This window comes from Meles meles, chromosome 5, assembly GCF_922984935.1.
Source record: "Meles meles chromosome 5, mMelMel3.1 paternal haplotype, whole genome shotgun sequence".
Classification (NCBI taxonomy): Eukaryota; Metazoa; Chordata; class Mammalia; order Carnivora; family Mustelidae; genus Meles; species Meles meles.
The window spans coordinates 95,254,672-95,282,077 of record NC_060070.1 but is presented as its reverse complement, the minus strand read 5'-3'; the positions used below and the strand labels follow the sequence as shown (position 1 = coordinate 95,282,077).

Genomic DNA, 27,406 nt, shown 5'->3' with positions numbered 1-27,406 from the left:
AAAGGCTGGATGTCAAATGCATTTGGTTGCAAAGTTAAGCAAGTCATGATTTTAAAATAGCTTGTGTTTAGTCAAATGTGATCTTCAAGAAGAGAGCTCTTGAGTAATTTTCTAGGCAATTTGTAAAGATGGAAATTTACTACTGGAGTGGAAGTAATGGTCTCTCAGGCTATATACTTGAAGTAGAAAATCATCAACCACTCAGGGCTTCTGATACACTCAGGCCCTACCACTGTACGTTTTTAAATTTTGGCTTGAATTACTTGTTTTTGTGCCTCAGCCTTGCATGGTACATCCATTGACTAGCCACAGACTGTGGCCCCAGTTGTTCATGTTGAGTCCAGGAGAAGGAGGGAGGCCAACTGAAGATGCAAGTCCACGCGCTCTGGTTCATCTCTTTCTTCACCCTCTTTGAAGGCCAAGGTGGCTTCCTGGGGGTGAGTTGTCATATGCCCTGTTTTCCCTCTCTACCACCTCTCTTCTTCCCCTCTGTACTTTGAAAACCCAACACACTCTAGGCCACTGGAACTACATAATTTAAAAGACTTGGCATCAGAAGTCTGGGTTCTTGTCTCAACATGATCCACATTAGCTGTGTGTAACCTTGGATAAGCAGTTTCATCTCTCAGAATTTGGAGGACCTAACTGCAAAATAAGGCACTCAGACTGAGCCATCTTGGAGAGCTCTACTAGCTCAGCACATTTCTTCCTATCGTTTATTTGACTGAGAAAAGACATACAGATTGGCACAGCCAATCCTTGGACTCTCTTTCCTAACTACACTCACTTTCTTGACACTTTCATCTAGGATCATGGTTTTAATGTTCTCTATACCCTGATGGCTCCCAAATTTACATCTGCATCTCGGCCTTCTCCCCTGAACTCTACACCCATGTATCTACTATCTCTGTGGTGTCTCTAATTGGGTGTCCAATAGGCCCCTTAACTGAAGATGTCCAAAATTAAATTCTTGATTTTTTTTTCTCTCCATGAAACCTGCTTCTCCTTTCCCATCTCAGCAAGTGGTATCATTGTCCTTCTGGATGGTTGGGCAAAAAACCCGATTTTCATGTTTGACTCTTTCCATAATCCATATCTAAACCATTGGCTCTTGTTTGGTTTTGCTTTGCTTTATCTTTAAAATACACCCATAATTCAAACAATTCTCACTCCCTCTATGGCTACCACCTGGATCCACACTTTCAGTATCTCTCACCTGTGTTTTTCAATAACTCCTGAGATGCTCTCATTGCTTCTGTGCTTGTCTGTTCTTAACATGGCTTCAGGATTGAGCCTTTTAAACAGTAAAGTAGAGCACTCTCACCTGTGTTCAGAACTTTCTGGTGGGTTTCTGTCTCATTCAAATAAAAGCTAAACTATTGCCCTATAAAGATCTACCTAGCCTACCTCTTTGGAGATACTCTCTGACCTCACTTCCTGCCCCTTTCCAATTATCCACTCCACTGAGCTACACTGACCTCCTCACTCAGTCTTCACATGCCAGGCATATTCTTACCCCAGGGCCATTGCTGTTGCCTCTTCCAGTAAAGTTCATTTTCTAGGGATCCTCAGTTCCCTACCTCCTTGAGCATTGTGCTCAAAAGTTGCCTTGGGGAGGCCTTTTCTAGTCACCTCTTCATCATCCCTACCTTGGATTTTAGATCTATAATTTCAATTCATCCGGGAGATCCAACAAGGCCTTAGGAAGCCCTACCATAATTACTCTTTTCTTTTAAACAGAGGAATGAAGGCATCAACACAAGAAGAGGACTCATGGTTAATAAGAAAAAGCATCCAGGTGAGCCTCCCTTAGAGAGTGTGGTACAGTAGACCCTGGTGCCAAGGGACCAGGGTTTCAACCTCAGTGGTGTTTCTGACTGGTTGTATGATTTTTTAAAAAATTTTATTTAATTATTTGACAGAAGGAGAGAGAGATCACAAGTAGGCAGAGAGGCAGACAGAGAGAGGGGGGGAAGCAGGCTCCCTGCTGAGCAGAGAGCCCAGTGTGGGGCTCAATCCCAGGACCCTGAGATAATGACCTGAGCCGAAAGCAGAGGCTTAACCAACTAAGCCACCCAGGTGCCCTGGTCGTATGATCTTTAACACACTATGAAACACCTCAAATCTGGGAAAGGAGAATAACAGCAATCCCTACTAGCAAAATATTTGTGAAGATTAAATAATACATAAAGGCATGGTATCCTGCTCCATACCTGGCAAGTGGCTATTCCATACCCTTCCTTTCCTTCCTTAACTTAATCCTAACCATGTAATTAGTGGGTACAACCCTCAGTGTACTAATAGGTTGTGTTCCTAATTTAATTTGTTGTTCTGATGTTTCAAGCACTGAATGTAAGTCTTCATGGAAAGAATGATGCAGACAGATGGTTGTTAGATTCCTGGGTCAGTCCACAAAAGCCTTTCTCCAGGGCAGGGATCTGTCATACAACAGTGTGCTAATAGTGTCATTGAACTTACCACCACACAAGGCTGCAGTTTTCCAGAAAATGAAATAAAAATTCAACTTGGAAAATGAAAACATTTTCCCTGACAGTAAAAATATATTTGGCATTTAGTGAGCTCTTCCTAGGTGCCAGGCACTATTTTAAGTGCATTAGGTGGATTAAGTCCTTACAATGACCCTCTGATTTAGGCACAATGGTCATGTTTATTTTACAGATGGTGAAATTAAGACACAGAGCTAGGGAATTGGAGGAATGATTCAATTCTAGTCAGTCTGGCTCCCAGGACCAGGGCCATGTGTCTCTGACACTGACCGTTCCCCCACCTCTTATCTGCTTGGGCAGTGGGAGCAGGAGTCCCATTAGCTTTCTCTACTTGGTGTGGCTCCCAAGATCTGGGACAGGTTCCAGCCTACAAGGAGAGAGGAGAGTAAGAGGGGGGCTGAGACTCCATAAAGTGAGATGGTGGAAGTTGTGGCAGACAGGAAGCTCTTGTCCATGTTATGAGACATGTCAGATTCAACCAACTTCCTGAGGCCTTCTTGACTGCCTTCTAAGAAGTCTAGGGATTGATTTACTGATTTCCTTCTCTATAAATTTCCCTTCTGCCTGGTTCCCTGGGTCCCTAAGAAAAGGCATGGTCTCTGAGAAGCTCCCCATCTCATTTGTCCCTGCAGAAAGCTTGGATGTCTTGAGAAGTCTGAGACTTCTAAGAGATTTCACCACCAGTGACAGTCAAAGGAGACCCAGGATAAAAGGATGTTTGTTCACCTTTTCCCTCTTTTTCTCTGAAGTCAGCACATTCCTAATCTGGAATGCATAGATGTGTTTGGGATGATCTGGAAATGCCATGAAATCTCACATTGTGTTTCATGCAAATATGCCTAAATGAGTTCTGGGAGGGAGAATACTACTAGAATTCATAGTCTCCTGAGCCTAGAACACATAACAGCCTCTCCTTAGGGAAATAAAAGGTGCTGTTCAGGAGTGATAAGACTGAGATGAGGGTGCATAAAGTCTCAAGTAAGGTTTGGTTTGGTTTTGCTTTTGCATTTCATGAAAGGTACTCAAAGTTGGCTAATTACAGAAACTTCTTTACAGTAGAAAAAAGTGGCTCTTTGGAGAGGAAATTGTGAGACTGGAGGTGTTTTTTTGTTTGTTTGTTTGTTTGTTTGTTTTTAACATCCTTCAAGGAGGCTGGAGCTGGGAGAGCAAGAGGGAAGAGTGACTAGGATTTTCTCACCTCTTCTCCCTTGGGTCTTGATGCCTGAATCTTGACCTTCGATACATCCTGAGGAGCTGTGTAAGGACAGGAGGGTGATTGTTGCCAGGATGGGTCAGGGAAAGTGGGAGCCCCCGGCCTGGCAAATTGGGAGAATAAACATAGATCAGACACATATGGGACTATCTGCAAGTGTTCATCCGGATGCTCATTTTTACTTAAAGAGTGGAGGAGCAGAAGTCAGTAACAAGCACCATGGCAAAGCCCATGACCCCCAGATGACATGTGATGAACACTTACTGGTGGCTTCCTTGGCAATATTTCTCTTCCACACTGAAAAAGGAGGCTCCTGACTATCTTCCTGTCTTTAGGCCCTGTCCAGGAGTATGAGCTGCTGCTTCAGGTGGTCTATAGAGATTCCAAGGAGAAGAGAGACATCAAGAATTTTCTGAAGCTTCTGAAGCCTCCATCATTGTGGTTACAGAAACCAATGAAGATTATTAGAGCAAAGGCCACTACATGTAAATCTGCCCTCTGGGGACTGGGAGTGGAACGGGGAGGGTGGGTAGTAGTCAGGATAGGTTAGGTTATGCTACCGAGACAAACATCCCCAGAATATCTGTGATTTGAAAGAACACATGTTTTATTTCTTCTTCACGCTATATCTCTATTAAACTTTGGCAGTGGGGTTGTGTTGGTGTGGTCACTTGGGAATTCAGGCTAATGAATCACACGCTATCTCAAATATACCCAGTTGGATCCAAGAAGGAATAGCACACTCAAGGGTTTCACACTAGCAGTTGAATTCTCTAACTCAGAAGTGACACGTGTTAATTCTGCTCACAACTTATTGACCCATGTTGGTTTCATGGCCCCCTTCAACATCAGGGGGCTAGGATTTGTAATCCTACTGTGTGCCCAGAAAAGAGCAAGAAGTAATTGACAAACAGCACTAATAATCAGAACGCTGGGTTTCAGAGACGTTAAAAGATTTGTCTAAAGCAGTAGTTCTCAATGTGTGGTACCCCGATTAACAGCAGCAGTATCAGGAATCTTAATGGAAATGTAAATCCTTAGCCCCATCCCAGACTTACTGAATTAGAAACTTTGGGATGAGATCCTCCAGGTGATTCTAACACATGACAAAGCTTGAGAATCATTCACTATATATCATAATGCATATTTTTGCAAAGATGTCTGATGGCTTTGTCCCAATGTTTTTGTCTGTTATAAAAGAATGCCTTTTGATGGGTGTTTTAGGTCATTCAGTAGAGAATGAGCATACAGATTTGACTGATGGAATTTTTCATCATCTCCTCAGTTTTGCCATTTTGCTTATGGGATCTACCTGAGATGGTGATAGGTGGGTAGGAGGAGCCTCCAATAAAATAGTGGAAAAATATTTTCTAGAACTCTCTTAAATAACTTTCAGGTTAGCACACCCTCTTTTGCTTCTCTTTCCCATTCCAAGGACTATCTACTGGTCATCCATCCTTCTTTTGGACACTAGACCCAGCCACTTGATTTTACGTTTGCTAGGTGTCTGGTATCAGGCTCAGAATCTATTGGGTTGGACATATCCTTACCTTACACATACTGCCATCCTGGTTTTATCCTTCTAGCTCTTGGTGAGACACACTTGGTTCAGATTCTAAGTCAGAGCCAAGGATGAGAACTCAGTGTGGGTCAGTTTATAAACAAGATCCTGTGAGACCAAGCTCCGTTTTTGTGTGTGTGTGTGTGTGCAGACTGTGGCAACCAGAATGGAGTTTTGCAGTGTGCCTGTGAGGATGGCTACACCTGGTTTCCTCCCTCATGCCTTGATCCCTGGAAATGCTACCTTCACACGGCTGGAGGGCTCCAGAGCTGTCACTGCCATCTCAACAACCTCACCCACAGCATCAATTTCTGTGAGAGAACAAGTAAGGATGGAAGGGTTCCAGGAGGAGAGCTCTGGTGTGTGGGAGGGTTGGAGGGGGGGCGTTCTGGAGCCCAACATGCCACAGGGAGGGAACTCTAGCTTCTCACCAATGTGTTAACTCTTTGTCTCCCTGAGCAGAGCTAGTGTTTGCAGGGTCATCAAAGGGCAATAACAATATACCCCACTAGGCTTAGCTGAACACAGCAAGAAGTTCACAAGTATAGAAAATTCAGAAATGCAAATTGACGTTTGGGCATCACTTCAACCTTCATCCAGCTCAGCTCTGCAGTTCTATGATTTTATTGAGATGGAGGGGGATTCACAGAAATCTCAAGTAGGGGAACTGCTCGAATAAATACAGTTTTTTTCCCTGCCTTCCTTCCATTGCTTTTGCCAATATCGATTTCTAGAAAAGAGAAGTCTAGAGGTTTGAGAGCAGAGAGGAGCACATAGTTAATATACTGAAATATATGTTCTAGATGACCAAAAACTATGTGTACTGAATGCATTACCAAAACAAAGCAGAAGGTAAAGGTCTCGCGTAGGAAACCAGAGGAAGCTGAGGGAGCTAAGTCTCCTTCGGTTTATGTTCAGTGGATGAAGAAGTGAGCCAAATGACATGGGCTCCAGGGCTTGAAGGACTTCAGGAAGTTTCCTCAAAGACTACATCAGTTCTCTTGAAGCTCTGAATTTTGGTAGAGCTGTGCAAAGAGAGGGAGAATGTGAAATAACTCAGCTTTCCTGGGCATTCCTAGTTCCCCTTCCCAGGACCATGCCAATTCATGAAGGCCACACATATTTATTAAACACCATTTTTACACCCAGATCTGAGGCAAATTATGGGAGGACCCAATGAAGCATTTATCTCTCTCTCTCTCTGAATTAGCAGCCCAGTTGGGGAGGATAGGCTATAATACAAGAAAAAATACAGTGTAATTTCTTCAATAAATTTGAATGAAAGCCTACCCTTTGAAAGGTGATCTGTGTCTGATGCACCTTGAACAGATAAAAAGATGGATCAGACAGGGATTACACTCACAAGTGTCTCCCCAAAGTGGGATGGGTTCTTATAAAGATGAGAAATGCTCATAAATAGATATGTTGGTACAAGGGGTTGTAAAGAGGATATGGAAAGAGTACTGTAGCAATTTAGAGGTGGGAAAGAATCTTTGCATTTGGGGAGCTGGAGAAGTCTTGCCGAGGAGATCCATTTGCCTAGATCCTGAATGCAGGATAAACAGGGTTTGTCCATATGAAAATGAGCTATAATCTGTCCCAGCACAGAAAAACACCAGCAATGGGAAAGCAAGGGGTATATTAGAGTTAGCAAGTAGTGTTTTATTGTTTTTTTCTTTTATTTTTAAATTTTTCACAGGGACAGTGTGTGAGCTCAATGCCTAGATTGGCTCACATTTCAGTGTTAAGTAACTGCCTTTCTTAACCACATGTGGTTAGCCACACATTTACCTACTTAAAAGGTTGCCTCAATCACCAGCATCTTCTTATTATATTCCAAATCCACAACTTAAAAGTCTAGTTTTGTGTATACTTCCTATACTATTTTAGGTGAACATTTGTTATAAGAAGCAATTGAAATACTGCTGTTGAATAGATGGGCTTCAAATGTACTTCTGTAATTTTTTGCTGTAATAAAGTCAAGTGACTAATTTTTATATCTGTAAACCTTTTATATTTCCCGTAGAGGTTTGGGGCACTTTCAAAATTAATGAAAGATTTGCCAAAGACCTTTTGAATTCATCTTCTCCTTCATACTCCAAATATGCCACTGGAATTGAAATTCAAGTAAGCGCTTTCTCCTTTCTACATAGGCAATTGTTGACTAAACACGAGTTGAGATGTTTTCAACTCAGCATGTTTATTTAATACATATTCTTAATTATTCACGTTCAGTGAGTTATTACAGAGCAGTTAATCACATTGCCCACAACTGACGTATGTTGAACATTTTCCTTCTGGGAGAGTTTTAGCTGTTGACTTCTTTCCATTTCTCTTGTGTTCACTTTTGCTCATTTATGTGAGTCATATTCTAGCAAGACTTCTTGGTTATTTTCTGTTTTTTATTTTTCAAAAGGAAATTTTTCATGCTCTAGGCTCAATTGTCAGCCTTTTGGATTTGTTCCATAAAGCAGCCTCGCTTGTTAGGGGCTAAAGAGAGTTATTGAGCAAAATTCTGGACTACGTAATGAAGTGACAGAAAAACTAAATTAGTGTCCGTCTGTCTAGAATGCTGACTCAGGTGTCATTTTCACTGAACATATACGCAAATACTTTCCAGATATTCAGTTTAAATTCATATGGAAATGTAGGGCTTATTTTTTTGAAGGAGAAAACAGATTTTGGATAAATTTATATTACCTGGCACCCAATCCCTTATTCTGAGCAATTGGTTCTTCCCTCTTTATTAGCCAACTCAAAAATAAATGACGTGTGTGTGTGTGTGTGTGTGTGTGTATGTATACAATTGTACACTGTCATTTGAACTGTATTTGTATAATATGCCTTCACCTCCTGTGGTATCTCTTTCCTTTCTTCAATGGTTCTGTTGGTTTATTTATTGTCTGCATCAATTTTTTTTGCTAAAATGTCTTCCTTGTATGGGGACAAAAATCAACATATTGCCCCTTTTTCTCTTTATAAGCTTAAAGAAACATTCAAAAGAATTCAAGATTTTGAGTCAGTTCGTGTCACCCAATTTCGGTAAGTAACACAAGGGCCTTAGAAGGACATCCCCAGGGGTGCCTGGGTGGCTCAGTGGGTTAAAGGCTCTGCCTTTGGCTCAGTCATGATCCCAGGGTTCTGGGATCGAGCCCCACATTGGGCTCTCTGCTCAGCGGCAAGCCTGCTTCCCTCTCTCTCTGCCTGCCTCCCTGCCTACTTACGATCTCTGTCTGTCAAATAAATAAATAAAATCTTAAAAAAAAAAAAAAAAAAGAAGGACATCCCCAGAGGGGTGCCCAAGTGGCTTAGTCGGTTGAACACCTGCTTCTTGATTTCAGCTCAGGTCATGATCTCAGGGTCCTGAAATGGAGCCCTGTGTTAGGCTCTGCGCTCACCAGGGAGTCGGCTTGATATTCTCTCTCCCTCTCCTTCTGCCCTTCTCCTTGTGCACTCTCTCTGTCTCTCAAATAAACAAACGAATCTTAAAAAAAGAGAAAGGCATCTCCAGAATTGAGCAGCCACCCTACAGAGTGCCAGTGCTGTTCCCAAATGACCCTGACAAACAAAAAACAAAAAACCAAAAAAACAGGGAAGAACAGGTCTTTCTAGTAGGATTCTTACTAAAATTGGACAAAGTCTGTGATGCTTCTTAAAGTCAGAAGAGGAAATTTAAATACTGAATGGCATTCTCCAAAGTATATATCAGAGACTGGAACTGCAGCCCTATAGTTGCAGAACTTGGGATGAAGCAGATCATGGTATGCATATATAGGAATGGATGAGGGCTGGAGGTGAGGGCTGTGGGTGCAGAGGGGTGGTTCTTCTCTGTCCACAAGCACAGAGGGGTATGATACAAAGATACAGAGTTTTATAATTGGGAGCCATGAGGGAAGCCGGGGGTAAACTATCAAATTTTTGTATAGATATCGTGTATGCACCATAACATAAAACCCAGTAGGCATTGTCTACAGCAAATAAAGAGATATTTAGTAAATTATCCTTTTGTTTATGCTTTCATTCCAAAAGTTATTTGGTTAGTTAGCCATGTGTGCATTGAGTGCTATGAATAGTCTGCTTGATAGAGGAAGTGGCTTAGAGGTCAGAGAACTTGACTTCTTGTCTATATATATTTTTTCACAGTTAACTTACGGAACAGCTATAGGAAATTTTCAGCAGCATTGCTATAAATATACTGTCCTGGATATTATCCGTCCAGTTATCTCATGTTCTTATATAAAGGCCCATGTGTATAATTTTCTTTACATTTCAATGCTAGGAAAGACACTGCTGCTTTTTTCTTATACCAAGTTCTATATCATGAATTATATTTTCCTTTCTGACCTTGCAGTCACTGAATGCATAGACAAACTTGAAACTCAGTCACAGTAATTTTTTATTCAATATTCATATTTTTCTTTACATTGGCCCTGGCTTTCTACTTATATTTCTAACACATATTTCATTCCCTATATCTTATGAGCTGGCTCCAATATTTGTAAATAAAATTTACAAAGTAGGCATAAGTCTATGAAATGCAATTATTTAGGTTTTACTCTTTATGTTTATGATTTAAAGTAAATCTTAGTCTCTTCTCTTCTAGTTTGCTTCTCTGACCCAAATATTTCCACCGGATTTTATCTAACATCTAACATCTTCACCGGATTTTCTAGTAGGCATGCTAACATAATGTATCCAAAACAGAGGTCATCCCACTTTTCTCCTCAAAACCTATTTTTTCCCCCCTTAAAACCATCAAGCTACTTCTCCCACTTCTTTGTCCATCCTAGTTACAGCGACACGAGTCTTCCAGTTGCACACACCAAACCTGGAGTCATCCTCTGTAATCATTTTGTATTGAGGTATAATTGACATACGGTGATAGCTCAGGCCTTATGCATACAGTTTCATAAGCTTTGACAAATGCTTTTACTAGCCACCTTTTAAGGATACAGAACATTTTCATCACCCCCAAAGTTCTCTTGTGCTCCTCTCCAGCCAATTCTATGCCCACACCTACCTCCCACCAGAAATCATCACTGCTCTTATTTGTATCATCATAGGTTAGTTTTGTCTATCTAGAACTTCATATAAATGGAATCGCCCAGTGTGTAGTTTTTGTGTGTGTCTGGTTTCTTTCCCTCAGCATGTCTCTGCGAGTCATCCTTGTTTTTCTGAGTGTCAGGGGTTCTTTCCTTTTGCTATGGTTGTTTTTTAAGATTTATTTATTTTAGAGAGGAAGAGGGAGAGAGAGAGAGGAAGGGAGAGGGAGAGAGAGCAGGGGGCAAGGGGAGAAGGGTGCAGGAGAGGGAGAGAGAGTCTTAAGCAGACTGCACAGTGAATGGGGAGCTCATCTTGGGACTCAATCTCATAATCCTGAGATCATGACCTGAGCTGAAACCAAGAGTCAACACTCAACCACCTGAGCCACCCAAGGTGCCCCTGAGGAGGGGGCAGATGTTCCTTCCTTTTTATTGCCCAGTGCTATTCCTTGTATGAATTCCTTTGTATGAATGCAGTTTGTTTTTTCTATCCCTTACAGTCTTTTCTTGACTGGTTCCTTTCTCCATTCCCAGCATTCTTCACAATTCCTGTGGCTCAGTCTTCAAGTACAACTTGACTACTTCTCCCCAAGGGCACTACCCCCAAATTCAAGCCACCATCACCTCTTTCCTGATGGGTCCTCCTACTTCCCTGCTTGGTCCCTTCAGCCCATTCTTTTTTTTTTTTTTTTTTTTTTAATTTTCTTTTTTTTTTTTATAATTTTCTTTTTTTTTTTAAATTTCTTTTCAGCATAACAGTATTCATTGTTTTTGCACCACACCCAGTGCTCCATGCAATACATTTCCTTCCTATTACCCACCACCTGGTTCCCCCAACCTCTCACACCCCACCCCTTCAAAACCCTCAGGTTGTTTTTCAGAGTCCGTAGTCTCTCATGGTTCATCTCCCCTTCCAATTTCCCTCAACTCCCTTCTCCTCTGCATCTCCCCATGTCCTCCATGTTCTTTGTTATGCTCCACAAATAAGTGAAATCATATGATAATTGACTCTCTCTGCTTGACTTATTTCACTCAGCATAATCTCTTCCAGTCCCGTCCATGTTGCTACAAAAGTTGGGTATTCATCCTTTCTGATGGAGGCATAATACTCCATCGTGTATATGGACCACATCTTCCTTATCCATTCTCCCGTTGAGGGGCATCTTGGTTCTTTCCACAGTTTGGCGACCATGGCCATTGCTGCTATGAACATTGGGGTACAGATGGCCCTTCTTTTCACTACATCTGTATCTTTGGGGTAAATGCCCAGTAGTGCAATTGCAGGGTCATAGGGAAGCTCTGTTTTTAATTTCTTGAGGAATCTCCACACTGTTCTCCAAAGTGGCTTCTATGCAGCAGCCAGAGTGACACTCTTAAGCAGTAAACATGAGTGTGCCACTGACTTTTACTAAAGAAAGAAACCTTTTAATAAAAATAAAATTCAAACTCTAAGGCCTTACCTGATCTACCTCCTGGCCACTTACCTAATATCATCTCCTACCATTTCTCTCCTGCTCACTGAAACTTAGTTATGCTAAAATTAATTAATCAATTTTTGTCTTATAACTAAAACTGATTTTATTCAACTCAATTCATTCCCCCTAGAAAAATTCAAACCCACACTGAAGCCTTTCTGCACTGAGAAACTCTGGTTCTTGACCTGGCAGCTAGTCTTTAAATTTGTCTAACTCATAGGTATTTCCTGCCTCAGGACCTTCACACATGCTGGCGTGCTACACTGATGTTCTTTGTAACTGTAGCCTTTTCTTCACATTGTTTAGGCCTCAGCTTTCACCTTCTGACCAGCTTTATTTAGAGCAGGCCTCATCGGGACACCGGGTTTCTCAGTTGGTTACACATCAGACTTGCTATCGGCTCAGGACATGAGCTCATGCATCTTGAGATGGCGCCTGCCTCAGTTTCTGCACTCAGCTGGGAGTCTGCCAGAGATTCTCTCCCACGGTCCCCCTCCCACTCATGCATGTGCATGCTCTGTCTTTCTCTCTCTCTCTCCAATAAATAAATAAATAAATCTTCAAAAAACAAAGTGGGCCCCATCTCCACCTGCTATTCTATTCTTATCACCACATCTGTCTCTCGTAATACTTAACTAAACATATACATATATATATTATATACAATTATATAATTATTTACATATGATAGTTACTGGTTTCTTCTTTGCCTTGTCTTCTCCGCTAGAATGTAAGTTCTATGAAGGCACAGACAGTACCAGTTTGATGTCTTCCTATGGCCCCAGTGACAGGCATACACACAGCGGGCCGCGAGTGACTGACTGAATGAATCTCATTTTTCTTTTCACACAGTCATTCCAGTGATGGAAGCATCATTGCTGGGTTTGAAGTCGTGGGTTCCAGCAGCACGTCTGAGCTGCTGTCAGCCATTGAACAGGTGGCCGAGAAGGTGAAGGCAGGCCTTCACAAGCTGTTCCTGCTTGAAGATGGCTCTTTCAGAGTATTTGGAAAAGGTAATTCTGAGTTCCCATCCTCCGGTTAGGTTACGGAGTCCTCTACTTAGTAGCCCATTGGTGTCTTCAGGAAGTAGATTGGAAATGTTTGTGATACAGAGTTGTTCTAAGACTGACTTTTGGGAGACACAGGCAGCGATTTTCTCCCCGAACCATGATGAAACTCCATTTCGGTTGCTGATTTCAGATCCTTGTTGACCAGTGATATGGTCTCCAGCTCCCGGGGTAGCACTGTGGAGCACTGAGCTCTCTGCAGGCCCTGATGGAAATCACTCAGCAATAGTCTACTGTGGCACATGCTCCAAGAGCCCTGGGGCTGACATATTCCTAAATCATAATCCAAGGAACCAAAGAAAGAATGCATTTGTCTAGATCTTGAACACACATACACACTCCACAGACACACACAGACACATGGCACTCTACTACTTTTCTTCAGATTTTTCTCTCTTTCTTTTTTACATTCAATCTTAAGCCTCTTCCACCTGGATATGAGCCACTTTCAATAACATTTATTCAACAGTATTTACGAACTGTCTAGGCACTTAGGACGCAGTACTGGGAAAAACAAGCAAACCTCAGAACCCTGGAGGATCTTCCCTGCACGGTTTCCTTCTCCTGGTCCCGGTCACAGTCAGAATATATCACTGAGGGCCAGCTGCGAGCATAACTAGTGGCTGGTCACAGCATGAAAAGCTTTAACAAAAGGCAAAAAGTTGGGTATGTCACTCTAAAATGGCAACTGTCCAATTTATAACCATATCATTATTGCTTTGTTCCATAGCTTCTTGCAGATTTTCTGATTTTCTGACATTTCCTTACAGAATGAAACTCTTTCCCAAGAGTGATCATATCCTGTCTTTTTTTCACCTGGTGCTTATTAGTTTATGGCTCACTAAAAGCAAGACTGTTGGCACAGTTCAGACAACTGGAGGGCAAGGGGCCGGCCTTGAGGAGGGCATCAAAAAGGAGAAGGGTGCTAAGAGGGATGAAGCTGAGCATCAAGGACCAATTTCTACTCCTGAATTTTGCATGGGTTTTGTCTCTGGAAACATGAATTCTACAGCACTGCCATATGCTTTGTACAAAGTGCCAGGATATTGACACATTTTTCCTTTTTGTTCCATTTTTCCTTCCAGCCCAGTGTAACAGCATTGTCTTTGGATTTGGGTCCATGAATGATGAGTATATTCTTCCCTGTAGCAGCGGCTACACTGGGAACATTACAGCCAGGTGCCAGCCTTCTGGGTGGCGGATCCTCAGGGAGACGTGTGTGCATTCTCAGCTGGAGGAACTGAAGAAGGTAAAGCATCTGTGTCTTGTGTTTTGAGTTTCACCGTGGGCATCTCCCAGTGAGCATGGCTAGATGGAGAATAATATATCAGTTTGTCTCATTGGTCAGTGCATAGAAGTCAAGGCTGTTATCAGACCTGGTAAACATAGGCACTGTTGGCATGAGTAGCAGGGTCTAGGTAGAAGCCAAGAGAGACAGAAAAAGTCAGAGTTGATGGTCCCATTGGGGAGGGAGCTACAGAGGAGTGAATCAGTGCCGAAGACGTCTATGATACATGGTAAGACAACAACTAAGCTGGTTTTAGAAGTCCAGAAAGCCTGGAAAACAAAGATCCAAGTAGAGGTGTGAGTCAGCTCAGTACGATCGAGGTTGTACATATGTCAGAAATCTGGGTGGGGAGTGGCTCAGGCAGAGGTGCACCAAATACAATGACGGAACTACAATGGATTTTAAGGGTCATCTGGCTTATCAACCTGTTTTTATAGATCAGGAAATGAAAGACTAAGAGGCTGATGGTCCCTCTGGTAGCAATATTGTTGAACTAGAAACATGGTCACTTGATTTCCAGTCCAGAACTATGACCTCCACGTGACGTTTTTCTTAGGAAGGTTCAAGTTCTTAAGGCAAGGCAGATAAAAGGAAGGAAGGAAATGGTGAGGAATTCGAACTCGAGTCATGGAAAAAAGGGACTCTGAGACTGTTTTGCAAATAGATGTCCATATTGAGCAGAATCCTCTCCCAGACAGGGATCCTACTATTGGAGATGAAACTCAGAATAGTATTTCCCAAGGGACTATAAAACGTTTACTGCTTCATTCCGAGGTTTTTCCTCTGTAAACTGGGTGGGGGAGATTGGACCAGATGGCTTCTGGAGTCTATCCTTGTTCTTGCTTTCTTTGCCGCAGTTCCGGACATGGACCATAGCTGGGACTGGTCCAACCCAGGGTGTGAAGGCAGGCAAGTCCCAGCTCAAAGCAGAGAACACTACTGTCAGCTGAGAAGAGCAAAAAGAAATACAGATGAGGGTTGCCTGTTTGGCTCAGTTGGTTAAGTGTTCAATTCTTGATTTTGGTTCAGGTCATGATCTCAGGGGCATGAGTCTGAGCTCCTGTCAGGCTCTGCACTGAGCCTGGAGCCTGCTTTAGACCCTCTCTCTCCCTCTCTCTCTGCTCCTCCCTGTCCCACTCATGCTCATACTCTCTCCCTCAAAAACAAACAAATAAACACACAAAACCCCCCAAAAACAAAAAACCAGATGGGATCTGGTTCCTGGGTTGACTTTTTTGAATGGAAAAGATTGTCCCTTTTTTGGCTGCCTTCTAGGATAACTCAGTGTAGTGGAAACATAGAGGAACCTCAGGGAAGAAGCAAAACTCCAAGCCAATGACAAAGTGTAGTCAGATTTCCATGCAGGTCTCTCTATCTTCTCATCCTACAAGGATTTCTCAGCATAGCATAGTTGATAAAACAGAATTTAGTACCAGTACTAACTTTAATTTAACTAACTTTAATTTAGTACTAATTTTCCACTTCCTAGCTGGGTACTGTTTGGAAAGTCACTGAATCTCACTGAATATATATTTCTGTATAATTAGGATAATAATTTATATGAAACACAAACATTCCATTGTTCTCTAGAACTTAACCATTTTTGTTCCTAGAATTTCAGTGTGATTGCAGGCAATGCTACCGAGACAGCCGTGTCATCATTGGTGAGAAATCTTTCTGTTGTGATTCGGCGAAACCCATCAACCACAGCTGGCAATCTGGCTTCAGTGGTGGCAATTCTGTACGACGTCTTGTCTCTGTCACTGGCGAGCCATTTCAAAGTGTCCAGTTCAACAATGGAGGTATGGTCTGTCTCCCTGTGTTTATAGGACTTGCTGTAGAGGCTCAGTCAGCTGAAATCCCACTAATGGAAAAGAAGCAAGGGGTCATGGGTCAGTTGTTGTATGAGCCTTATTGTGTCCTCCACAGTGTACCAAAAACTCTTGGGATCAATTATGTGAGTTCAAAGCAAGAGGGGGCTACCTCTAGGCAGACTTAGAGGAAGGGGTGAGCATCTGTACCATATGCACTGTGTGATACCGTATGACACCATATGACAATGTATGACACATGCCCACTGTTCAATGTCTTTGCAGTTGTCTTTCTTGTGGCTAAGAGCTCTGACTTCAGTAGTGTGTATTTTAAGAACTCCCTCTTTTTGACTAGGGTATTCATGAGTTAGTCTGGTATTTAAAAATTAGCTTAAATTTTATGCAAATAAAACTTGCTTACTAAGAAATGCAAATAGAAAAAAAAGAAAGGGGATATGTAATCTGGTCACCCTAGAATAGCCACTGCTTGCATTTTAAGTATCACCTCCAGTGCCTAGAAAATAAAAAGTGGTACATAGCAGGTACTCAATAATATTGTTAAATGAATGTCCTTCCAAACATTTTGGATGTGTGCATTTTATATGTTAAAGTATATTATATTTTTGAAAAATTTTATTATAGAATTGTACGGTTACATATCACACGATTATACTTTAGCTATATAAGATTATATATTTAAGATTATATTTAAGATTTATATAAGATTATATATTTAGCTATATAAGGTGACATTATGTCAGAGAAGACATTAAATATAAGTAAGTTAAAACTCTGTGAACCAAAGAGAAGATGATCAAGTTTTTTTTTTAAGCCTGACTTTGTGTTGTTTACGAGAAACCAACTAAAACAAAATGACACAGAAAGTCTAAAAATAAAATGAAGGGCATGAACTGAGCAGGCAAACAGAAACCAAAAGAAGGCAAAGGTTAGAGGGCAGTAAAAGAAGCATGCTATGGGACTTGGGGCCAGAAGCCGCAGAGGACTCATTTAGGGTAAGACTCTGTCAGAGTGATGATGACTCTGAGGAAGAATGCCTGGGAACCAGGGCCATAAGCCAGAGACGGTTCCTGCTGGGGAAAGCGGCAGCTTTCAAGGACTTGTTTGGAAAAGGAATCTCTTCAGCGGAGACGGACCCTTAAAACCCACTAGAGTTCGATGCTACTCAGTCACTCGTCCAGTGTTTGAGGATTTTTGCTTTATATTCTCTTTTGCTTTATATTCTCTTCTATTATTTCATAAATTCATGTGAATTACAATTTGGATGTTCATGACATGAACTTAGAACTTCTGATGTTAGCAAAACAAACATAATGTTGGAAAGGAGTTCAATTTAATGTCTCACTCTCTGAGCCTCAGCCTGAGCAGTAAGGCAGCCATGTTTGCCCCAGGAAGTGGGCCTGATAAAGCACACACCACAGGATTCTGTCTCAGCCTTGCTGGAACCCCAGTGTGCATACAAATGTCCTGGGGAGATCACTCTGGAACTTATATGATTCTGCTGACCCAAGTTTCTTAACCCAAAACTTTCACTGCATAGAGTGACTAAACTGATTTTCACTGATACATTTGCTGTGGTCTTCAACTGGGCCAACATCTCTGGGCAATTGTGCTATCCTTAATACTAATGACTATCCCCTCCTAGTCCTCTGAGCTGCTTTTTCAAAACACAAACTGACTTTCATCCTTGTATTTCAGGATGTCATCAGTATAGCTGACCACATCCTGAATTCATCATCAGTAACCAACTGGACGGTGTTACTACAGGAAGAACAGCATGCCAGCTCACGGTTACTGAAGACACTGGAAAACATCAGTAGCCTTGTACCTCCAACAGCTCTGCCTCTGAATTTTTCTCGGGAATTCATTAACTGGAAAGGGATTCCAGTGTCCCAAAGCCAACTCAAGATGGGTTACAACTATCAGACTGAAATGTTCCCTCCAAATGCCTCCATTCCCATCAGAGGCCATGTGTTAATTGAGTCAGACCAATTCCAGCGGTCCCTTCCAGAAACCATCATCAGCATGGCCTCGCTGACCCTGGGGACTATCCTATCTGTTACCAAAAATGGAAATGCTCAGGTCAATGGCCCTGTGATATCCACGATTATTCAAAACTATTCCATAAATGAGGTTTTCCTGATTTTTTCCAAGATAGAGTCGAATCTGAGCCAGCCTCATTGTGTGTTTTGGGATTTCAGTCTTTTGCAATGGAACAATGCGGGCTGCCACCTGGTGAACGAAACTCCAGACATGGTGATGTGCCGATGTACTCACCTGACCTCCTTCTCAGTACTGATGTCCCCCTTTGTTCCCCCTGCCATCATCCCCGTGGTGAAATGGATCACCTTTGTGGGACTGGGCATCTCCATCGGAAGTCTCACCTTATGCCTGATCATTGAAGCTCTGTTTTGGAAGCAGGTCAAGAAAAACCAGACCTCCTACACACGTCATGTTTGCATGGTGAACATAGCCCTGTGCCTCCTGATTGCTGATGTTTGGTTCCTTGTTGCTGCCACTGGAGACTCCCCCACAAACCCTTCCAGAGTCTGTATAGCTGCCGTGTTCTTCATGCACTTTTTCTACCTCTCCTTGTTCTTTTGGATGCTCACACTTGGCATCCTGCTGGCCTATCGGATCCTCCTTGTGTTCCATCACATGGCCATGCCTTCGATGATAGCCATCGGCTTCTGCCTGGGCTATGGGTGCCCTCTCATCATATGTGCCATCACGATCGCTGTCACGCAGCCAAGCAATGGCTACACAAGGAAAGATGTGTGTTGGCTTAACTGGTCTGAGAGGAGCAAACCCCTCTTGGCCTTTGCTGTTCCTGCACTGACCATTGTGGCTGTGAATTTGGTGGTGGTGCTATTGGTTCTCAGGAAGCTCTGGAGGCCCACTGTTGGAGAAAGACCCAGTCAGGAGAACAAGACCACTATTGTCCGCATGGGGAAGAGCCTTCTCATCCTGACCCCTCTGCTGGGGCTCACCTGGGGCTTTGGCATAGGAACAATAGTAGACAACCGGAATCTGGCTTGGCATGTTGTTTTTGCATTACTCAATGCATTCCAGGTGAGAACAATAAGAATAACTTCAACTTCTTCTTTTTTTTTTTTCCTCCTCCTCCTCCTCCTCCTCCTAACTTCTTACATCATCAGGTGACTGGGGGTAATTATAGAGAACTGAGGTTGGTAACACCACTCTGGATGCTAACTCATCTCCCACTGCCTGCAGCAGGTCTGTGAGCAACACTGCCAGGCAGCGGTGAATACAAAAGAAACAAACAAATAATAGAATCTGTATTTTCCAGCAGGTATTACTGAAGCAGAGTTTTAGACTTATTCAGGAATCCATCCCGGGATTTTAGATGTTCGAGTTTATAGACCTAATGTTAACCCCTTTTGCTGCCAGCTCAGCCCTCTTTCTCCTGGGCAGACCTCTGCAAAAGCACACAGGGAAAGGGAAAGGACTTGAAAGCACTTGTTGACTCTGAATGGTGCACAGGATGTCTCCAGAGCACAACAGAGCCGGAGCTGGCAAACTGTAACCAGCGCTGGTTTTGGCAATAACGTTTTATTGGAGCACCACCATGCCCATTTGTGTAGATAGGGTCTGCAGCTGCTTTCTTTACCTTGGCAAAGTTGAACAGTTGCAACTATACCTCCTGTGAAGCCTAAAACACGTCCTATCTGGCTCTTTGCAGAAGTTTGCCTACACCTGCTGAAGAGCATGGGTTTACATTTCACAGTTGAAGAGTGTTCAGAGAGTAGGCAGAAAAAGTAATCTTTTGGTTTCTGTGAGTCTGGAAGAGAGCCTTTGATCTTGGTTCAATGAATGTTTGCTGGTCACCTCTGCACGATGTTTCAGGGAAGGGGTGGTTAAAGATTTGAGCTATGGAGTTAAATAGGTCTGGGCTCAAATATGGCACGTTATCAACTGTGACCTCTAAGAAATATTTAATCTCTCTTTCAGTTCTCTCGTCTGTTAGAGAGGGATAATATTATTACCTATATCATAAAGTAAATTATATGACATAATTTAGCTCTCAGCACTGTGCCTGGCACGTAGGAAGTGCTAATCCGTCTTCTAAAAGCAACTGGTTCTCCACCTACTTTAGCACACCAGTGAATGTTTCATTGGTAAGTGCAAATGGCGAACCTTGAGAGCATATGCCTAATGGTGGCAGGTGTAGGGAGCTTCTTCCGAGAGCAGCTCCACGGTGAGATACTGTGGGAACAAGCACCCACTGGGGGTGCTCTGACTGGGAGAAGGATTTCAGTCCAAGAAAGCCTCGGCCAAGGGTTTCACAAGGACTGGACTTGATAGCAGGGGTGCAGATAGAACAACCCTCTGCTTAGGGTTGGGCCTCAGTGCCTGCTGTTGTCACAGATTCACGTGCACTCCATCAATGTTGATTTAATGCCCACTCTAAAGGAAGACTAAGCTATAGAATATATTTGTTTGGTGTTTAGGATGACACAAAAGGGAAAAGAATGTTCCATATACATTTAAAACCTTATTCATTCATTTATTTGTTTGTACCTTCAAGAAAAACATTTTTTTTTTTTTTTTGAGTGCTTTGTGTTATACCAGGCATGGTGGAATCAGCCAGTGTCCTTGCCTTTGAGGAGTCCACAGAATAGGAGAGAGACTGGCAAGAAAACAATGTTGGGTGATAGAATAGAATTACATAGCCATGTTTTCTTCTCTGGCGGAGAAAAGACCACACAGGTGATTTCTTTCTTTCTTTCTTTTTTTTTTTTAAAGGGTTTTTTCATCTTATGTTTTGGAATGCTCTTGGACAGTAAGGTAGGTGTATTCATTTCTCTCTTCATCTCTTTATTCTAATCCAGGCATCCAGGCCTTCCCCTTCAGTTCTAGGCTCTTATTCACATGTAAGAGGTGAGACCATGAGCACTCTAGTCATCAAATTCTATAATTTTATAAAAGTCAGACTCAGTGAAAACACTCACTGTTGATAAGAAAACTATACAGAACTAATCACCAGATATAGAATGTGCTGATAAGAAAACAATATAGAACCAATCACAACGTATAATGTGAACATTATAGAAAAAAAGGGAAATTGTTCTTAACTTTTCACTTTGCTACTTTAATCTATGGTTTGGCAATCATCAAAGAGCAAAAAGTACATCCTGGAGGGGTGATTCCCTTTTCCTCCTTTATTAAATGTAGCATTTACATAAAATATGCTGAAGGATGTATCTACTTCTACATTCCTAGAGTTTAATATGGTAAATATAAATAACTTTTAACATTAAATAAAATCACTAATGAAGGATGGCCAATGTAGGGAAAAAATGATGGAAAAAAAAGTCTATATAAATTTGTTTCATTATTTTTCCCAAGGGTTGAGCAACTCTATTGAGAGAGGCAAAGAGAGAAAGTAAGCTAAGCGACAGAGACTTTGTTTTTAATAAGAAGATAAGATTTTATAATTAGCACAATTGTAGTACATACACAAAATCCCTGTTTACAAAGAAGCAATTTGCTATTCTTGGTTGGACTAAATAATTCTCTCAGTGGCCCCATTCACAGGGTTAGGAAACTCTTTACTTCAGAGATAAATTTTAATTTAGCAATTATTGCCAATTACTATGGTCTAGAATCTGAATTATTATGGCTTTTGGTACTGTTGTTCTTTGTTTAATCCTAGGTCTGTTTATAGGTAAAGCAAACAAATAAAAGAAATCTTTTCATCAGATAGCCATGCTGATGGTCTATTAAGGGCTTCCAGGAAATACCTCTATTAAGTAACAGTTCCAGTCTACAGTTTTGTTCTGTATTTGTCTATTATGATTGTGTATGTGCCTCTTCTCAATATTTCTTTGTTGCCTTCTAGCTGCGACAATTGCTCTTCAGCAAATTGTCTCCTTTAAGCTCTTGGAAGCAAGCATCCAAGGTAATTATCTCCTGCCGCCACAGGTCCAACGTCTGAAGTTCCGGTTTCACACTTTTCTCTGTGTGCAGTCGCACGGCGAGCCCACTTTTGTGTCATCCCCCAGAGCCTCTGTCGCCATTTTATTTCTGCTCCCTGGCATGGTGCCCAGCACAGGGTCACTACTCGTAACGTTGAATGAGTGAGAAAATGAACAAGAGAATGAGTGAACGAGAAGCCATGGAAATGTACAAAGATGCTCAGGCACTGAGGTCTGTGGGTGCTGTGGTGGGCAGATACCTTTGGACGGTGTCATCTTAGTCTTAGTCTTAGTCAGACTTGCCTTTCGACATCTAGAGTCAGTGAGACCCTTTTCTCTGGCTGACTTTTGGGACCTCCTGTAGATCATTTTGCCTTTGTAAAAGGAAAGTGTGAAATCTTGGTCAACTTTTTTTTTCTTAAGATTTTATTTATTTATTTGAGAGAGAGAGAATAAGAGAGAGTGAGCATGAGAGGGGGAAGGTCAGAGGGAGAAGCAGACCCCCTGCTGAGTGGGAACCCATTCACCCCCACCCCCCAATGTCGGACTCAATCCTGGGACTCCAGGATCATGACCTGAGCCGAAGGCAGCCACTCAAGCAACTGAGCCACCCGAGTGCCTGGAATCCTGATCAACTTCTAATCTGTGAGATGTTCTCTGAGTTTTCCCTCTTCAGCGGGCATAACTGACTCAGACCCTTGCTACTTGAGCACTTAAATCTACCAACCGAGACATTTAGATGGAGGCAGAGGATTCCTGGTTTGTTCTTTGCCTGAAAGCGCAGTCCATAGAAGGAGAGTAGAGTTAACAACAGAAGCCCTCATGTTCAGATTTTGTATTTTTGAAGTTGATTTAGACTTCTGCCCTTCGGCAAAACACTGAAGGCCTTTCAGAAGGAGCTCTAAGGCAGAGATTTCTGTGTCTGATAAAAAATCAGCTGACTTAAGTGCCTGAAAAGCTACGTGAGTGTTTAGAGATTTTTACAAGGGGCACTATAATCTTTTGAAATAGTAATTTTTAAAAAGTGAGGAGATTAACCTTTGACCTTAACAATTTTTCCAGGGTCTGTGTTTCCTCATATGGGGCTGTGCTGTGAACTAGGGAGCAGGGACCCCTCGCCAGCAGACCTGCCCTGTTATTTCTGACTCAGTCACTGATTGGCTGAGTGATCTTAGGGAAGTCACATGGTACCGTTCGGTTTTGGGTTTTTTCCCAACTGTGGACATTAACTGTTGAACTCGTTAACTCAAAGCAGAGGTTCTGACTTTCTGTGATTTTGGATTTATGTCTTGAAGAACTAAAATCTCTTGAACAGAGAATATGAAACTAATAAATCAGTCACTGTGCTTAAGAAAAGAAGGGAGCTACAGCCTATGTGTCTGCAGTATAGAAAAACCTGTCTTTGATGGTGAGACAGGACACCCCCTGCCCTGCCAGGAAGTGAGCATTTTTCTCCTTTGAAAACCAAAGAAAGAAAAACACCCCAAAGTAAATTAAAATGAGAACAAAAGTAAGGATGCCCAGCAGTGTTTTTTCACCCTGTTTCGAATGTCAAGTGTTGACACATTCCTTTGCATCTTCTGGATTTGTACTCCCTTCCCCATGTCATTTTTAAATCAGATGATAAAAGTGGGACTTTGTTTTCAGGTTAGGTGGCTCATTTGGGTTAAAATAAAAGCATATTTGGCAGAAGAGAAGATGGGTGTTTGTAATTTTCTGAGGGAGTTTGAGTGTAAAACGGGAACCCAGATTATAGCAATTGAGGAGAGAGAAGGCGAAGAAAAGATACCTCAGTAGGAATGTTCCTGTCAAGAGACTCGTGAGAGAAAAGAGAATGAGGGTGGAAACCAGACACAGACTCGGGACCAGCAGCAACGGGTAGAGCTGAGTCACGAGGATGTGCGAAAGTCCATATGGTGGGAGGGATGAGCCAGCAAAGAGAGTCTTAGAGAGTCTGAAGACAACTGGGGGTGGGCGTGGCTGAAGGAAGAGGATTCCTGGAAAGGCAGATGAAGTGAGTGGACTGAAGATGGAGGATCAGCCTTTTCCCGGGACACAGGAAGCTTCAGTCTGATGCAGATGGAGCAACATGGGCAGATTGGGTCACGGTGTGAGAGAATTCAGACCTGCACACCTTTTTGTTTTGTTCTGTTTTGTTTTTAAAGTAGAGGAGAAAAGGCTATGCACTAAGAGATGGGAAATGGATGATAAAACAGGAGTCTTAAAAGGAGTGAAAATTTGAGTTGTTGGCTGAAAGGAATGAAAGAAGCCAACAATGTTCTCCATAAGGACCATCCCTCAAGCACGATGACACTGTGTGGACCCACAGTGTGGTTTCTCTCAAAATCCTCTCCCTGTTGGGGGCACTGGGCCCCTTCCTAGCCCTTCCATTGTCCCTGGCTAAGTTCTCTGTGACTCTTCACCGAAAGACAGACACTGGTGATCCCTACAGATTCTCTCTCCAGAGAGAAGAAGTTTATTTATTAATGGTTCCAATGACTCAGGTCCTGTTATTTGACCAACAGCTTAGCCCCATGTCTGAAGAGGCTGCTTTTCCCTAGGCTGTGTAGAGTCCCTGGGTGTGTTGTAATCTAAGATTCTTCTCTCCAAATGGGATGAGATTCAGTTTTAAATGCAATGATGATAACCATAGAATTTGTCTTTAGGACTATAGTATTATATGTTTACTGAGTCCAGATATCTAGAAAATCAATTATTTTGCTTTGGAATTTTTAGACAATTCTCTTTCCTGTCTCTGATAATTCCCCTCACCACCCCTAGGGCTCAATGTGGGGTAGCCATTTATATATTTCAGTGAAAATCAGGAGCTATCATCAGGCTGTCCACTGCATATAACAAGAACTTATTTCTCCCATCTTGATTTAGCTTCCTTATGACATGGACTGTGGCAGAAAATGGAAGCTCATTGTTTCCAATATTCCTAGTGTTTAGCACCTGGTGGTACTCAATAGGAGACATTAAGTTAATGAATAAATCAATTATTGAATAGGCAAAGACACAATGTATCTTAAATTTCTACCTTTCCCCAAAAGTACGTTTTTTATTTAAATATTTTATTTCCATTAGAAAATTCAGTTTTCAAAATTTTGAACTCCGTTTAGCCTCTGCTCCAGTTACTAAAAGATTATTCACAAAGGTATTTGAATGCTAAGATGAGTGAGAATAAGGCAAAGTTTTATTTGAGACCATTTTTATAGAACTATTGTTTTTTCTCCATGGATTCCTCTTCTAGAGATAAATGTGTGAAGCAAAGAAATTTAAGCATGGACGGGCAAAAAGATAATGCCTTCCTTAAAACTATTTCCTAGTTTGTTGTTAAAAGTTGTGAGAATGAACAGGAACAAAAGATTCACTTAGAAATATGTTCTTAGGCATTTTAAATAGATTAAAGCCAAAGAAAGGGTAAGAAAGGAGTACTGTAATTTCTTGAAAAGAGAACAGGGCACCACCTAAGTGAAGTAAAGAATTGCTAATGACAGTAAGATGTCAGGAAATGCAGAGCGTGACTCAAAGAATACTATTAATGTACAAATGACTTGTTTTTCTTTGATGCAGCAAGACTCATCAGATGTGTCTGCCAAACCCAAATTCCCAAAAACTTTCAACCCATTGCAGCAAAAAGGTGAGTTAACAGTAAGCCAAAGGTTAACAAAAAATAGAGGAGTGTGAATATATCATAGGAGGAAAACTGAAGAGCTACTTTAAAACTTATTTTTATTTATTTTTTATTATTTGTGAGAGTGTGTGAGAGAGAGAGCAACGGGGCGAGGTAGGGGCAGAAGGAGAGGGAGAAGCAGACTCCTCACTGAGCAGGGAGCCCAATATGGGGCTCAACCCCAGGATTCTGGGATCATAACCTGAGCTGAAGGCAGACCCTTAACCAACTGAGCCACCCAGGCACCCCTGCAGGGCTACTTTGAACAACTTCATGTGAGGGGCGCCTGGGTGGCTCAGTGGGTTAAGCCTCTGCCTTCGGCTCGGGTCATGATCTCAGGGTCCTGGGATCGAGCCCCACATCGGATTCTCCACTCAGCGGGGAGCCTGCTTCCCTGCCTCTCTCTCTGCTTGCCTCTCTGCCTGCTTGTGATTTCTCTCTGTCAAATAAATAAATAAAATCTTTAAAAAAAAAAAAAAAAAAAAAAACACCTCATGTGAGAAGTGCAGGAGTATCTGTTGGCCACGTTTCCGGGGCTCATCTGGTTGGTGCTCACGGCTGACAGAACATGGTGGGGAAGTTGACGCTCATGGAGACCACTATTGTCCCTTTTAATTTCATCACAAATGACAGCCATTTCCTCACTTAGACATTCTGTAAATCGGTGACATTGATCGTCGAGTTCATGGGAGGCAGGAGTGTGGTCAAATACCAATTGTGTCACTGGAGAGTGACCCTCCTTGTGCCACCTGCTGAGCAGTGGGCATGGGCTATGTGTTTGTGCTCCATCAGATGTACTCTCCTCCCTAAAATGTCCCCACCAAGGTGAAGCCATCACCTGCTATGGGTGAGAAAGCACTGTCCCCTCCACCTGGGACACGCATTGCTTTTATGCTCACATATTGGATATTGCTAAAGTCAATGATACTCAGCTCCTGGAAGACTGTTATGTATGTAAGCATTGCAGATTGTTGCCCTATGCCTGGAGGAGAAGAGTGGAGCATGGGGTGAGAACAAGGCATTGCATGACAAGTCAAGCTGAAGTCATCTTTTAGTGCCTGAGTTCCATTTCCTGTTAAATTATGTTAATATCTTTATTAAAGCAGGGAAATGGGCCATTCATTTTAGATTGCAAGCAAAATCATTTGACTTCCAAAATAAAGTTCAAGGTTCTGAACTTGAAACGACACTTCCCTCCCAAAATGTTCAGCATGCTCACCCGGAAGCCTTGGGTCCCATTATCACTGTCACCAACCAGTCTGAGTGCTTTTTACAAATCTCTTAACCTTTTGGATGTTTGTCCCTCATCAGTAAAATGAAAAACAAAGAGATCATGAAGTTTCCTTCTAGCAATAACATTTTATGATCTCACATCTACTTTATCTCATTTTCCACAGCATCTGAAAGATGTGATGCTTCTCTTCTCAAATGAGAGATGTCTGACAAATGCAGGTCTCTTTGGCATTAATGAAATACTGCCTGTCAACCAATTGTCTTCTGTAGCTTTCCCTGCCATCTTCCCGGAACTGGCCAGAGTTGCAAGGAATGCATAGGCTTATTTTCATTTTGGTCTCGTGCTTGATTCCGACATAGAAACATAATTCTTATCCTCTTTTTCCTCTCGTAGGCATTTATGCACTTTCTCATGCTGGAGAATCCTCAAACGACATCATGCTAACTCAGTTTTTATCAACTGAATAAGGCTGCGAACCATAAACTCAAGAAAAATTTTTTGGTGCAACTTGACATTTAGAGCTAAATGTCAGTGAAAAAATTAGCTCAATCTTAAATGGAATATTTTGGTTTAGG

At 42.1% G+C, this 27,406-nt stretch overlaps 1 protein-coding gene across 1 annotated transcript; it reads left to right on the top strand.

Annotated features, from left to right (window-relative positions):
- The first annotated feature begins 343 nt into the window (after window positions 1–343).
- Window positions 344–27,406, top strand: ADGRF1 (adhesion G protein-coupled receptor F1). Its single transcript, XM_046005793.1, has 14 exons — window positions 344–437; window positions 1,741–1,798; window positions 4,056–4,205; window positions 5,433–5,606; window positions 7,308–7,408; window positions 8,265–8,323; window positions 12,651–12,811; window positions 13,951–14,114; window positions 15,767–15,955; window positions 17,681–19,054; window positions 20,750–20,791; window positions 21,846–21,905; window positions 25,498–25,564; window positions 27,225–27,406. The coding sequence occupies exons 1-14, from the start codon at window positions 369–371 to the stop codon at window positions 27,296–27,298; spliced, it is 2,742 nt and encodes a 913-aa protein (XP_045861749.1). The 5' UTR covers window positions 344–368; the 3' UTR covers window positions 27,299–27,406.

Coding starts and splice junctions, on each gene's coding strand:
- ADGRF1 (XM_046005793.1), top strand. CDS start 369: ATGCAAGTCCACGCGCTCTGGTTCATCTCTTTCTTCACCCTCTTTGAA. Junction 19,055..20,749: donor CATTACTCAATGCATTCCAG/GTGAGAACAATA, acceptor TTTTTTTTAAAG/GGTTTTTTCATCTTATGTTT. Junction 20,792..21,845: donor GAATGCTCTTGGACAGTAAG/GTAGGTGTATTC, acceptor GTTGCCTTCTAG/CTGCGACAATTGCTCTTCAG.